At 43.5% G+C, this 15,848-nt stretch overlaps 1 protein-coding gene across 1 annotated transcript in view; it reads left to right on the forward strand.

The window, feature by feature from the left end:
* Positions 1 to 15,848, forward strand: part of LOC120025735 (dymeclin-like) — a 143,499-nt gene that overhangs the window by 27,755 nt on the left and 99,896 nt on the right. Inside the window, exons 6-8 of the mRNA XM_038970334.1 lie at positions 409 to 481; positions 3,782 to 3,907; positions 9,475 to 9,617. Coding sequence (XP_038826262.1) covers positions 409 to 481; positions 3,782 to 3,907; positions 9,475 to 9,617 — 342 coding nt within the window. The remainder of the gene's footprint in view (positions 1 to 408; positions 482 to 3,781; positions 3,908 to 9,474; positions 9,618 to 15,848) is intronic.

Consider the following 15,848-nt stretch of genomic DNA (forward strand, 5'->3'; position numbering starts at 1 on the left):
CCAATCCCACCTGGTGGTGTGACCAACATCCCTGTGGAACGTTTCTGACTTGTAGAATCCATGTCCGGAAGAATTCAGGCTGCTCTGGAGGCAAAGGGGAGTCCGACACAGTACTAGATGGGTGTACCTAATAAACTGGCCACTTAGTGTATATTTAATCAGTATCAAGGCTATGCGTTCTATGGAGCCTTCCCACTGTGCCTTGTGTTCTTCTTATGTGTTTCTGTTTGCCTGTCAGCTTGGGTTGCACTCACCACAGCTTCCCATTGAACCCAAATGGACACAGTGGTCTTTTTACTGTGGTAAGGGAGTGAATATAGCTACTGGCTGATCTAATTGAAACTGGGGTGAAAGCAGAAACAGGCTAGGTAATTGGCTTAACCCCGGTCTCTCTCTCTCTCTCTCCAGACACAGGGAGCGAGGTACTGCTGGAAGAGCTGATGTGTAACCTCGTACACCTGGTGGTGGAGGTTCCCCTGCTGTGAGTATACCTCTCCTGGGGGAATGGGGTATAGGTGTTTAGACGGAATGGCATAGAGGGAGGGGAGCAGAGTGAGGTGTGGTGAGTCTGGACCGCCTGTGACGACCTCCACGTGCTTTAATGAGTACACGGACAGTGGCAAGTGGAAGGCCAGCTCTACACACTACAGCTTCTCTGCACCTACTATATCATCAGTTAGACTCGTAGCATTTTATACCTCTCCCTTTTTCATATAAAACCTGACACCATAATCTGGTCCTAATGGCACTGTCTGTTGAAGTATCAGTGGTGGCTTTGGACCCCAGACAGGGGCAGATGGGGGTAGACCGAGGTAATATGATCCTGTGTTCTGCCCCATCTCATTGAGCTCCACTGTGAATGCACAAGGTCCTCTGGTGTCACACCAAGGACACCGTCTTTTGTTTTTGTCTTTCTAGTCACCTACTCATCTTGCATCTCTGACTGTTTGCCAGCCTCTCTCTCTCTTTGTGTGCCAGCTGACTTTTCTATCATTTTCTTTCTGTCTCGGATAGAATAGAGGTCTCTGGCAGAGGTTCAGAGGCAGAGGGTCACTGGATCTCTGTGTTCCCATTGCAGTGCGGTCTCATGGTCCATCTGCTGGGGTGGACACACTCCCTCTCTCACTCACACACACAGTGAGGCGGTTGAGAGAAACTGAGGGTTAGGTAGGGAGGGTCAAAGGGAGAGGCAGGCGGTAAGGGGAGAGGAGCCCCTTGGATGGCTGGATTACAGTCCCTTGTTTGGGGGTGGGACATGCAGCCACTGCCCTGGGGAGGGAGCAGGGAGAGCGGATGGTCAGTGTGTATCTTCAGCGGCATTCCAAATAGCACCCTATTCCTTATATAGTTCACTACTTTTCATTGCCGGCGGCGCCGGTGTACATTTCAAAGGCATTTCTCCGCTTACGCCTCTGTCTTCGCTTTTGTGCTTTCCCAACACGCAGCGGTCTGTGTGCGCGCGCACATGCCTGCGTCTGTATGTGTCTTTGTGTGTAAGCTCATCAAACAGTCAGCAGTACACTCATTTCTATGTCTATTTCTATTGCCTTTTAGTTTTTCATGGTCGACATTTCTATGTCTATTTCTATTGCCTTTAGTTTTTCATGGTCGACATTTCTATGTCTATTTCTATTGCCTTTAGTTTTTCATGGTCGACATTTCTATGTCTATTTCTATTGCCTTTTAGTTTTTCATGGTCGACATTTCTATGTCTATTTCTATTGCCTTAGTTTTTCATGGTCGACATTTCTATGTCTATTTCTATTTCCTTTTAGTTTTTCATGGTCGACATTTCTATGTCTTTCTATTGCCTTTTAGTTTTTCATGGGCGACATTTCTATGTCTATTTCTATTGACTTTTAGTTTTTCATGGGCGACATTTCTATGTCTATTTCTATTGCCTTTTAGTTTTTCATCGTCGACATTTCTATTGCCTTTTAGTTTTTCATGGTCGACATTTCTATGTCTATTTCTATTGCCTTTAGCTTTTCATGGTCGACATTTCTATGACTTTTTATTTAGGCCTGGCTACACCTATTATTTAGCCTTAGCCATGCCATTCACTTCTGAAGGTCTGTCAATGTGCATGTGCTGAAAGCACGAGTCTCCTCCTTTTGTGTGTGTCGTGAGTATGGCCGTGCTCCAGGCCGAGACTGCCTCCCTCCCTCACACTCAATACAAAAGCATTCGGCATGACGATCTCCATGTCCCATGGAGTGTTCTCAGGATTTCCTTATCCTCCGTTCCTCCTCCATGTGTCCGTCATGCCTAGAACCTATGAACCGCGATGATGATGCTGAGGATAGTGATTGAGGAGTGCATGGCGGTAACCTTACTCTGAGTGGGAACACACTCATACACACTTTGCTATGTAAGTGTCTTATTCAACTCTCCTTGTAGTAACTCGATCAAAGACAAAAAGGAGGACTGACGGATGTTATTACTCTTGTTTACATGAGAGCCATTCCGAGGCAAAGGTTGGTTGAGGTTTGAAAGAAATGATTGACGGGGGTTTGAAACAAACACATCTCTCTGTCTCTCCGTCTCTGTTCAGCAATTCATTCCATTCTTCATTGTTTTGAAGCTTCACACCGTCCTTGTTTTTCCCCCCTTTTCGCTTTGTTGCCGTCGGCCCGTTTCCTATCTACGTGCTCCGAGTAGAGGAGAGGGACAGAACGCCCGCCTTTTTGGTAGAATTCAAGAGTGTATCCCATTTTTTTTAAAACATTTTAAGAATGTTTAGACAAATCATTTGAGAGTTGACCAGTGATGGACTGCAGCAATCAATATATGATGGATTGAACTCCTTGTTCTCACCATTGATGCAATAACAAAAATGTAGGCCTAACTAGAACGGTCACCTCGTACAGTAGCTAGGACAGGCACGGACCATTTGGAGATGTTTTCCATGGTAGCTTGTGTTAAACTGAAAAGGAAAACAAACAGCTAAAGGGCACAGATGTTTTATATACAGTACAGACTGTATAATCTGTGTGTGCCAGTTGGTGTGGTTAATGCCAAGAGAGATCAATTCCTACCACTACCTGTGCTGGGGGGGCACAATGGTGTCGGTTGTCAGTTGAATAGCCCCCCACTCTGGTAAAAATAGAACCCTGAAAGTGAAAGGCATCTGTGGCGTGACAACACAGGCTGCGGAATGGAAGCGAGGCGGAACTGGAAGAGCGGGGGGGACAGGAAGGAGAGGAACAATGGGGGGGGGGGGGGGGGGGGGGGGGGTTCAGAGTGTGAGAGACCGGGATCAAGAAAGCGAGAGTAGGAGGGACAGAAAAAGAGAGCGAGTGAGGAAAGACTGGCGGTGACACTGATGCTCAAAGACCTTGGGGCTCTCTCTCTCTCTCTCTGTCATGACTTGTGTCACGAGACATATTAATCATATCACACAGAGATACTCAATCTCTTAGTCACTGCATGTGGGCCAATTCATGAGATGAGAGAGAGCAGCTTATGTCCTCCTCAGTACACACCAGTTTCATTCAGAATACTATGTTCCATGTGTGTTTCCTGTCAACTGTACAGGCTTGAGCACAAGATGTTGAAAATACGTATTTTCAACCCCCCCAAAAAATATTTTCAATGTCTTGGTGCTTATAGGCTTTGTGCAGCACGATCACCAAGTTATATGTCTATTTAACACAGTGTGTGTTTGTCTCTCTCTCTCTTTCTCTCTTTCTCTCTTTCTCTCTCTCTCTCTCTCTCTCTCTCTCTCTCTCTCTCTCTCTCTCTCTCTCTCTCTCTCTCTCTTTCTCTGTGTGTGTTATAGGGACATCACGTACAGTATCCTGTTTGAGGCTGTGACCACCTTGCTGGTGCTGCTGTCCTACCAACTCTTTCACAAGGAGATCCTGAGAGACGGACTCATCTACCAGTACCTGATGAAGGGGCGATGGTGAGTGGAGAGATGGTGACGCGCACACACATACACACCCGACGGTGAGTGGAGGCATTTGACTGAAATCAAATACTATTTCAATCCAGGTCTGCTACTGTATATACCTAAACACATATGGGTCTGTGTCTGTAGTCTCAACGCCTTCCACTTTCACTCTTATTCGGCATAATCACGACCCAAAAGTAACCTTGGCAAGCGAGTCTCTACAATGACACAATCACATGATCCTAACTAAGAAACTTTAGCAGGAGTCTCCATGAGTCCTTGGAAACAGCTAGCTACATGTTACAGGTTGTGATTCAGATTGTTCCAGACAGGGTTCCGAGTAACATTATCAAGGTCCGAGTAATGTTCTCACGTTCCACGGAAAGTGGTCCAGCCAAGATGTCGGTCTCTGCCACTAAGGAGCCAGTCATCTCCCTGGTGGGTCTGGAGGAGTGCGTCCCAAATGCTACCCTATACCCAATATAGTGTACTACTTTTGACCAGGGCCAATAGGGACAGACCCTACTCTGTCTGAGGTTCAGTGGGAGGCTGGCCAGGGCACACAAGAAAGCTGAGCTTCTGCCTCAGCCAAAAACAAGGCCCACAAAAACAAACACAAGTTGTTTTTCTAAGCGCTCCACTTCTCTCGGTCTCGCGCACACGCAGCACACGGTCTCCCTCTCTCTCACACACACACACACACACACACACACACACACACACACACACACACACACACACACACACACACACACACACACACACACACACAGTCACTCACAATAGAGTTTGTGTTTCTCTCCTCACATTCAAACAGAAACGGAAGCCCACCGCTGCTTTTCTTGGGACGTTTTCCCATATCTGTCCAACGTTAATACAAGAAAATAGGTTGGTTTCCCACTAAAACATCCAAAAACAGTAAACACTTATTAATCACAGAAAGGCCAGTCATCCTCTCACCGGAGTCCTGACATATTTTAATAATAGATGTTTTTGTTGAGAAATTTCCACTCTGTTTTACTCACAATAAATGTGTAGGTAAACAATTGTTACAGGTGAAATGGTCAATTTTAGTTAAAATAAATAAATATTATCTTACTTTTCTTCTGTTGTATTCGTCATTTCATTGTTTCTGCAAATAGATGGCATAGGTCAGGAATATGTCATATTTTATTCAACGGGTGGGTTTAATTCTGAATGCTGATTGGTTAAAATTCCAGCCCGTGTCTTTTCCGCAAGTTACCACCGGCTAAATCTATGACGTTAAAATGCCTATTTACTCTGCGCAATCCACCCTCTCATTAGCCCAGACAAGCAATTTATAAACTTGATCTCCACTATAAAAAGCATCTAGACATTATCTCACTATTCCTTTTATACTAACATTTAGTTTTCAACAGCAGAGATTTGTATAAATATTGCTGTCTGTCTCTTCGACATTTACAGCATTGTATCAATATTCAAATTCGATCTCCAGCTGTCCCATAGTAATGAACGTGTTGTGAGTCGGGACGAGACAGGCAGGCAGCGTTTCCCAACCATTCGGATTCATGAATCAGCTGGCATAATTTTTATGGATATATACAAAGAAATGTTAATTGAAAAAAAGGTACAAGAAACGAATTGTAGCTAGTTCGCGGTCTTTCCAGCTTCAGTTTTAAGTGATTATGTTAGCTGTGTTGTTGGCTAGCTTCTCTGAACAACAGTGTCCTGACGAGAGAGCACATGATCTATGCCAGGCGAAATCGCGCCTCATTAGCTCATTGTTATGGATGTATCCAAATAAATGTCTCTAGAAAACAGCTTAAACAAATCAAATCAAATCAAGTTTATTTTATATAGCCCTTCGTACATCAGCTAATATCTCGAAGTGCTGTACAGAAACCCAGCCTAAAACCCCAAACAGCAAGCAATGCAGGTGTAGAAGCACAGTGGCTAGGAAAAACTCCCTAGAAAGGCCAAAACCTAGGAAGAAACCTATAGAGGAACCAGGCTATGAGGGGTGGCCAGTCCTCTTCTGGCTGTGCCGGGTGGAGATTATAACAGAACATGGCCAAGATGTTCAAATGTTCATAAATGACCAGCATGGTCAAATAATAATAATTACACTGGTTGTCGAGAGTGCAACAGGTCAGCACCTCAGGAGTAAATGTCAGTTGGCTTTTCATAGCCGATCATTAAGAGTATCTCTACCGCTCCTGCGGTCTCTAGAGAGTTGAAAACAGCAGGTCTGGGACAGGTAGCACGTCCGGTGGACAGGTCAGGGTTCCATAGCCGCAGGCAGAACAGTTGAAACTGGAACAGCAGCAAGGCCAGGTGGACTGGGGACAGCAAGGAGTCATCATGCCCGGTAGTCCTGACGCATGGTCCTAGGGCTCAGGTCCTCTGAGAGAGAGAAAGAAAGAGAGAAGGAGAGAATTAGAGAGAGCATACTTAAATTCACACAGGACACCGGATAAGACAGAAGTACTCCAGATATAACCAACTGACCCTAGCCCCCCGACACATAAACTACTGCAGCATAAATACTGGAGGCTGAGACAGGAGGGGTCAGGAGACACTGTGGCCCCATCCGATGATACCCCCGGACAGGGCCAAACAGGAAGGATATAACCCCACCCACTTTGCCAAAGCACAGCCCCCGCACCACTAGAGGGATATCTTCAACCACCAACTTACAATCCTGAGACAAGGCCGAGTATAGCCCACAAAGATCTCCACCACAGCACAAACCAAGGGGGGGCGCCAACCCAGACAGGAAGATCACGTCAGTAACTCAACCCACTCAAGTGACGCACCCCTCCTAGGGACGGCATGAAAGAGCACCAGTAAGCCAGTGACTCAGCCCCTGTAATAGGGTTAGAGGCAGAGAATCCCAGTGGAGACAGGGAAACCGGCCAGGCAGAGACAGCAAGGGCGGTTCGTTACTCCAGAGCCTTTCCGTTCACCTTCACACTCCTAGGCCAGACTACACTCAATCATATGACCTACTGAAGAGAAGTCTTCAGTAAAGACTTAAAGGTTGAGACCGAGTCTGCGTCTCTCACATGGGTAGGCAGACCATTCCATAAAAATGGAGATCTATAGGAGAAAGCCCTGCCTCCAGCTGTTTGCTTAGAAATTCTAGGGACAATTAGGAGGCCTTTGTCTTGTGACCGTAGCGTACGTGTAGGTATGTACGGCAGGACCAACTCGGAAAGATAGGTAGGAGCAAGCCCATGTAACGCTTTATAGGTTAACAGTAAAACCTTGAAATCAGCCCTTGCCTTAACAGGAAGCCAGTGTAGGGAAGCTAGCACTGGAGTAATATGATCAAATTTCTTGGTTCTAGTCAGGATTCTAGCAGCCGTATTTAGCACTAACTGAAGTTTATTTAGTGCTTTATCCGGGTAGCCGGAAATTAAAGCATTGCAGTAGTCTAACCTAGAAGTAACCAAAGCATGGATTAATTTTTCTGCATCATTTTTGGACAGAAAATGTCTGATTTTTGCAATGTTACGTAGATGGAAAAAAGCTGTCCTTGAAACAGTCTTGATATGTTCGTCAAAAGAGAGATCAGGGTCCAGAGTAACGCCGAGGTCCTTCACAGTTTTATTTGAGACGACTTTACAACCATCAAGATTAATTGTCAGATTTAACAGAAGATCTCTTTGTTTCTTGGGACCTAGAACAAGCATCTCTGTTTTGTCCGAGTTTAAAAGTAGAACGTTTTCAGCCATCCACTTCCTTATGTCTGAAACACAGGCTTCTAGCGAGGGCAATTTTGGGGCTTCACCATGTTTCATTGAAATGTACAACTGTGTGTCATCCGCATAGCAGTGAAAGTTAACATTATGTTTTCGAATGACATCCCCAAGAGGTAAAATATATAGTGATGCAAATGAAGTTACTTTGTAATTCTGGCTGCACTTTTTGACGTGACTAAGTTAGCCGTAGTTGGCTAGCTAGCAAGCAAGGGATAAGAACGTTGCCAGCTAGTATGGCAATGGAACATTTTAGAATGAACGTCCATTGATACAGAACAAAAAGACTGAACGACTGGTTTGTGTCTCTAGCAACCGAACCAATAGAGCGAGCGACCAGCCGGCTTGGGTAGCAACTCTAGATTTGTGTCGGGACTATATCTTGTGGAAGGATGAATAAATTCATCAAAAAAACTTTTTAATTAAAGTATTAAATCATTATTTGAATATGTTGGTAACTCGACTTTGTCTCAGGCCTAACAACACCCGTGCCAATATATCCTCCAAACACTGGCCTCGAGGGCATTATCACTTAAATGATGGTGATAATGTGATAGATAACATGTAATGACATACGATAACCTGTCATGCCCATCTATTGCTAGCAGGTCTACTGGGTCTCTCTGTGTCAGTAGTGGTGCGTGGCTAAAATCACTGGGATGCCAGAAAGAAAATGCCATATTATCACCTAAGTGTTCTGATAATTGCGTTGTTTGATCTGTAACCTGTTAGTTTATATGCCTTGCGACCGTGATCTATAGGAAGACGGTGGCAGAATAAATTCAACCACACCTTTTGTTTCGTCACAAAACCAGAGAGCAACCTCTGTCCGTTGAAGTCCACAAAGCATATTGCATGTAACAGTTACATGACCTACAGCATGGTCAAGCAAGTTTTAATGTTTCCGACATTTTCGGACCACTAGACAACTATTGATTTAGGACCACGGAGAGTAAACAGGCGCTGCCTCCACTATTTCCAGCACCATTTCAACATCATAAAATCACCTATGCGTAGTCTAATACAGTGTCAACTAAATGATGCCAAAAACGATTTAGTCCGTTCAAGCTTAATATGTAAGCTTAATATGTAGCTGTCTATGGTTCTGATTTCTGTGTGTTGAACTTCCTTCTTCTCAGGGCAGGGGTACAATTAATAAATTAATGGTTGGATCAGAATCACCAATATATTCATTGACCAGTATGGAGAATTAAGTAAAACCACAAGCCCAAATAACTATCGCCATACATGGCTAATTTAGGAATGAGCCTATTTTAGCTAGCCACCGGAAGACCACAACACAACGAGATGCAACAATTCAAGTTTCTCTCATTGACGTATGCTGTCAATGCGATTTGATAGGAATGATGCCAAATCCAAACTGGCTTCCCTTGACACTTTATTTTGGTGCACCAGGACCATTCACAGTTGAGCTCCCTCAGTTTAGCTCAACGGTGATTGGCTCTTATTTCATACTTTTTTTGTCAAGGGCTCGCTGGCTTCCCTTGCATTCAATGCTACAGGCGGCAACAATGTCATACTCTTTTAGACCAGACAGCATCAGATAGATGGACTACACATACAGAGACAGAGGGGTGCTGTTTTGCTCGTTCTGATGCTTTCTCCGGTGAGACGCATTCAACCTCTTGCGAATTGAATGAAAATGATAAAACACAGAGAGACTAAAGATGCATTATTTTATGTTTTTATATTTTTTCTTGGGCACATTTTTGGGGGAAGCTTGGCTTTCCTTGACATCCATGAATACAAGCTGCTGGCTTGTGTGTTGACTTAGTGTCACTAATTGTCTCGTCGTCTCTGTCTCATCTTCCCCAGTTTGTCCCTGACCAGTCAGTTGGTGAAGACTCTGCTGTATAACTTCATCAGACAGGAGAAGTGTCCGCCTCCTGCCACACACATCTTTGAACAGCAGTCTGACAGAGGAGGCCTGCTCTACGGACTTGCCTCGGGAGTAGCAAGTAAGTAACGACAGGTGCACAGACAGACAGGCAAATTACTTATACACACACATACAGTACCAGTCAAAAGTTTGGACACCTACTCATTCAAGGGTTTATCTTTATTTTTACTATTTTCTACATTGTAGAATAATAGTGAAGGCATCAAAACTTTGTAATAACACATATGGAATCATGTAGTAACCAAAATAGTGTTAAACAATCCAAATATATTTTATAATTGAGATTCTTCAAAGTAGCCACCCTTTGCCTTGATGACAGCTTTGCACACTCTTGGCATTCTCTCAACCAGCTTCACCTGTAATGCTTTTCCAACAGTCTTGGAGGAGTTCCCACATGCAGTATGTGACCGACCAGCTCAAATCGGTCTTATGTAGCAACATTTTAAATTGTTTTTTTTTTACATTGGATAAAAGTAGAGACTCAGAGCTACAAAATGGTATATCATAAACTACAGTAGGGGAACATTGGGAAAGTAATTCTGTACTTGGAAACTCACTTTTAAATGTTTTGGTACTACTACTGGAGAAACCTTGTTTGTCTACCCCCATTCTGCACCGTTCACACCCTCTTTAAGTGTTGATCCGAGTGTTCAGTACTAACTGCAGTCAAGCACCCAAGCTAACTTGCTAGCTACTTCCAGATACAAATGAGAGAACACCTCACTGAACATTACTCGCCCTAGCAGAGCTGGTTAGGCTGTTATGTTATCCAGAGCGTTGGTGACTGCAACTGTGCTGACAGATTGTCCGTTCGTAAATTCAGTGTTTCGTGTTCAGAGCGCACACTGGACGCTCTGGCCGATGAGTAGTGTTGATCTGAATGTTCTGAACTCACACCGGCAGTCAAGCACCCAAGCGAACTGGCTAACATTGGCTAGCTAGCAAGCTACTTCCAGACACAAATGAGCTATCACCCCACTCTGACCATTTTACTCACCCTCGCGGAGCTGGTTAGGCTGTTTTCATGTTATCCAGAGCGTTGGTGACTGTAACTGTGCTGCTGGCAACAATTTAATTATGCTTTTTTGCTGATGTTTACTGACATCGGCCATATTGAACAGGTGTTGAGCGCTTGGAAATTGATCAGTTATTCTGTGCTCTGGCCCACTCAGACGAGAGTGCTCTGAAATCGGAGTAGGTGGCCAGACTGAATTTACGCTATATTTAGGCTATAGGCTTTAGCTAGCCAAGCAAATAGCTCTGAGAGACTAATAATAAGATCATATGTTAGATAGCTAGCTACCTAACGTTAGCTGGCTGGCTCGCTAGCTTATGTTACGTGTATGATCTTATTATTCGTATCACAGAGCTTTTTTCTTGGCTAACTATAGCCTAATGTTAGCTAGCTAACATTGTACCTGGTTGGTTAGCTACCTGCAGATTCATGCAGGGTAGTAACGTCATGAGTTGGGATTATGGTTCATTGTTTACCAGGCTGGCTAGCTAGCTACAGTTGAAGTCGGAAGTTTACATACACCTTAGCCAAATACATTGAAACAAATTTTTTCACAAATCCTGACATTTAATCCTAGTAAAAATTCCCTGTTTTAGGTTAGTTAGGATCACCACTTTATTTTAAGAATGTGAAATGACAGAATAATAGTAGATTGATTTTATTTAGCTTTTATTTATTTCTTCACATTCCCAGTGGGTCAGAAGTTTACATACACTCAATTAGTATTTGGTAGCATTGCCTTTAAATTGTTTAACTTGGGTCAAACATTTCGGGTAGCCTTCCACAAGCAATTTTGGCCCATTCCTCCTGACAGAGCTGGTGTAACTGAGTCAGGTTTGTAGGCCTCCTTGCTCGCACACGCTTTTTCAGTTCTGCCCACAATTTCTCTATAGGTTTGAGGTCAGGGCTTTGTGATGGCTACTCCAATACCTTGCCTTTGTTGTCCTTAAGCCATTTTACTATAACTTTGGAAGTATGCTTGGGGTCATTATCCATTTGGAAGCACCATTTGCGACCAAGCTTTAACTTCCTGACTGATGTCTTGAGATGTTGCTTCAATATATCCACATCATTTTCCTACCTCATGATGCCATCTATTTTGTGAAGTGCACAAGTCCCTCCTGCAGCAAAGCACCCCCACAACATGATGCTGCCACCCCTGTGCTTCACGGGTTGGGATGGTGTTCTTCGGCTTGCAGGCCTCCCCGTTTTCCTCCAAACATAGCAATGGTCAATATGGCCAAACAGTTATATTTTTGTTTCATCAGACCAGAGGACATTTCTCCAAAAAGTACGATCTTTGTCCCCATGTGCAGTTACAAACCATAATCTGGCTTTTTTATGGCGGTTTTGGAGCAGTGGCTTCTTCCTTGCTGAGCGACCTTTCAGGTTATGTTGATATAGGATTTGTTTTACTGTGGATATAGATACTTTTGTACCTGTTTCCTCCAGCATCTTCACAAGGTCCTTTGCTGTTTTTCTGTGAATGATTTGCACTTTTCGCACCAAAGTACGTTCATCTCTAGGAGACAGAACGCGTCTCCTTTCTGAGCGGTATGACGGCTGCGTGGTCCCATGGTGTTTATACTTGCGTGCTATTGTTTGTACAGATGAATGTGGTACATTCAGGCGTTTGGAAATTGCTCCCAAGGATGAACCAGACTTGTGGAGGTCTACAATTTTTTTTCTGAGGTCTTGGCTGATTTCTTTTGATTTTCCCATGATGTCAAGCAAAGAGGCACTGAGTTTGAAGGTAGGCCTTGAAATACATCCACAGGTACACCTCCAATTGACTCAAGTGATGTCAATTAGCCTATCAGAAGCTTCTAAAGCCATGACATAATTTTCTGGAATTTTCCAAGCTGTTTAAAGGCACAGTCAACTTGGTGTATGTAAACTTCTGACCCACTGAAATTGTGATACAGTGAATTATAAGTGAAATAATCTGTCCAAACAATTGTTGGAAAAATGTCTTGTATCATGCACAAAGTAGATGTCCTAAACGACTTGTCAAAACTCTAGTTTGTTAACAAGAAATTTGTGGAGTGGTTGAAAAACGAGTTTTAATGATTCCAACCTAAGTATACGTATGTAAACTTCCGACTTCAACTGTACATGTCTTAACAAAAGACTCCACTATCCAAGTTACCATTTCGGGTGCGGTCGTATTTTCAGCTAAGGTTAGCTAGCTAGCTAGCTAACAGTAAACTTTTACTTGAAATGAAACCACTTTCTGTCAAAATTAGATATGTGTAATCTCTGAAAATGTATCTAGCTAGACTATTTTACCAGTATACATCATTCATGGATGGACGCGTTTCCTGTCGGATGCCATGGTTGCTCTTAGTTTTAAGATGTAATCCGGAGACAGATGTTTTCTCCATCTCCCTTAGCTATCATACTCGAATTCCACTGATTACAAAACTTGGTCTTCCAGAAAGTGGACACTTATGCAGTTTTACTACACAATGCGTAAAAATAAACAAAGCCGCGTTAGACAGGATTACAAAGACATACTGACCAGCTCAAATAGACAGAAGTGAGCATTTTGTATTAAAAAAAATGGTTTACTTTCAAACGGCTTGTCTGTGAAGTAGTGACCCGCGACATTTGCCTAGTTTCCTGGAACGGGTCACATATGCTGAGCTCCCGTTGACTGCTTTTTCTTCACTCTGCGGTCCAACTCATCCCAAACCATCTCAATTGGGGTGAGGTCGGGTGATTGTGGAGGCCAGGTCATCTGACGCAGCACTCCATCACTATTCTTCTTGGTTAAATAACCCTTACACAGCCTGGATGTGTGTTGGATCATTGTCCTGTTGAAAAACAAATGATTGGCCCACTAAGCGCAAACCAGATGGGATGGCGTATCACTGCAGAATGCTGTGGTAGCCATGCTGGTTAAGTGTGTCTTGAATTCTAAATAAATCACATACAGTGGCACCAGCAAAGCACCTCCACACCATCACACGTCCTGCACCATGCCGCCTCCATCCGTTCACCTTTTTTACGTCTCACAAAGACACGATGGTTGAATATTTCGACTCATCAGACCAATGTCCATTGCTCGTGTTTCTTGGCCCACGCAAGGCTCTTCTTCTTATTGATGTAATTTAGTAGTGGTTTATTGGCAGCAATTTCGACCATGAAGGCCTGATTCACGCAGTCTCCTCTGAACAGTTGATGTTGAGATGTGTCTGTTACTTAAACTCTGAAGCATTTATTTGGGCTGCCCTTGACTGACCTTAATGTCTTAAAGTAATGATGGACTATCATTTCTCTTTTGCTTATTTGAGCTGTTCTTGCCATAATATGGACTTGGTCTTTTACCAAATAGGGCCATCTTCTGTCTACCATCCCTACCTTGTGACAACACAACTGATTGGCTCAAACGCATTAAGAAGGAAAGAAATTCCACAAATTAACTTTTTACAAGGCACACTTGTTAATTGAATTGCATTCCTGGTGACTACCTCATGAAGCTGGTTGAGAGAATGCCAAGCGTGTGCAGAGCTGTCAAGGCAAAGGGTGGCTACATTGAAGAACCTCAAATATAAAATATTTTGATTTGTTTGACACTTTTTTGGTTACTACATGATTCCATATGTGTTTATTTCTTTGTTTTTAATGTCTTCGCTATTATTATATGATGTAGAAATTAGTCAAAATAAAGAAACCCTTGAATGAGTAGGTGTCCACACTTTTGACTGGTACTGTGTACACACACACACACACACACACACACACACACACACACACACACACACACACACACTCACTGATGTTGTATTATTTTCGGGGAACACCTGGGTCTGTACAAGAAATTATAAGTAAAGTTTGATCTGAGAGCGCCAGGAAATGACGTTATCTAAAAAGCCCTGTTACGGCCTTACGGCCTTTTTATACTTTGCCTCGTCTCGTCTGAACAGAAGTCGCGTAAATCACAGGATTCGTTTTACATCCCATCATTTCAACATTTTAAAATGTAATCGTACTGATGTAAGACTCTCTTGGACATATTAGTAGAGGACAGACAGCGCCGGCATGACTGTACTGAATCTGTGTCTCCATCATCCAGAGAGTGCAAGGATGCATTTCATTTTAATGAACAGCCCTGAGACTCTGTCAGACTCTGTGTTGCCGGTTTTACTTCCTGATTTTCCAGGAACAGACCAAGACAGTGATGTCAGACCTCTCGTCTCTCTCTAGATCTATTTATCATCTTTGGTCGGAATCTGAGTGGGCACTTCGTGTTGAAATCATTGCTGTTCCAAAAATGACACTGCAATGGTATTTTGTATCAATTTCCAATCATAGCCAGTAGTCACTGATGAATAAGGGGGTATTTTGTGCATTGAATAACTACACGCCATAACTCCCCTACAGGGACACACACTCCCGCCCTATGTGTAAGGTATTGTCCGACTAATCCCCACAATCGTTGTCATTGCTATAGTCTGCCATTCTAAACACTGCCCACACACACAGGAGTCGGGGTTGCTAGGGCAACCAAGACACTCGACAACCCTCTCGTATTTTATCCTCAAGAAGCCTTCCCCCACTGTGATGGAACAATATATCTGTTTTGGAGACCTCTTTGGCGGATGGAGATTCATTATATATTTTATCAATTAACTTAATGACTGTGGTATAGCTGCCTTTGTTTTGAATTGGGGTTTTCCTGTTTATAGTTAGATTTTGTGGAGTCCTCACTCTCTGTGATACCAGGTCTGTATCCCAAATGGCACCCTATTCCCTACATAGTGCACTTTTTTTATACTATCGACCTATGGGCCCTGGTCAAAAGTAGTGCACTAAATAGGGAATAGGGTGCCATTTTGGGACATATCCTGTTTCTAAATAGGGAATAGGGTGCCATTTTGGGACATATCCTGTTTTAATGGGAAGTCGTGAAGTACTGTAGCAGAGTAAACAATGGTCCCTTAGAGTCAGATGACTGCCTGTTGTGTTTTAACTGTGGGAATTTCTCAGTGCCATGGATGTGGCTGGTTAGGTCTCTGAGAGACACACACACACACACACACACACACACACACACACACACACACACACACACACACACACAGCTACATGACCTTCTCTTCCTCTGATGCTGGATGTAGCCTGTGATAAAAAGATAACCAGTCATAATAAATGTTTTGCTGGCCAGGAACAGCCAGGGGAATCTAGAAAGCCTGTCATGGCCAAACCACAGCCTGGATGTCCAGGGCCAGCATTTCTCACTGTCTCTCTGTCTCTGTGGGATTGGGGCTG

This window comes from Salvelinus namaycush, chromosome 31, assembly GCF_016432855.1.
Source record: "Salvelinus namaycush isolate Seneca chromosome 31, SaNama_1.0, whole genome shotgun sequence".
Classification (NCBI taxonomy): Eukaryota; Metazoa; Chordata; class Actinopteri; order Salmoniformes; family Salmonidae; genus Salvelinus; species Salvelinus namaycush.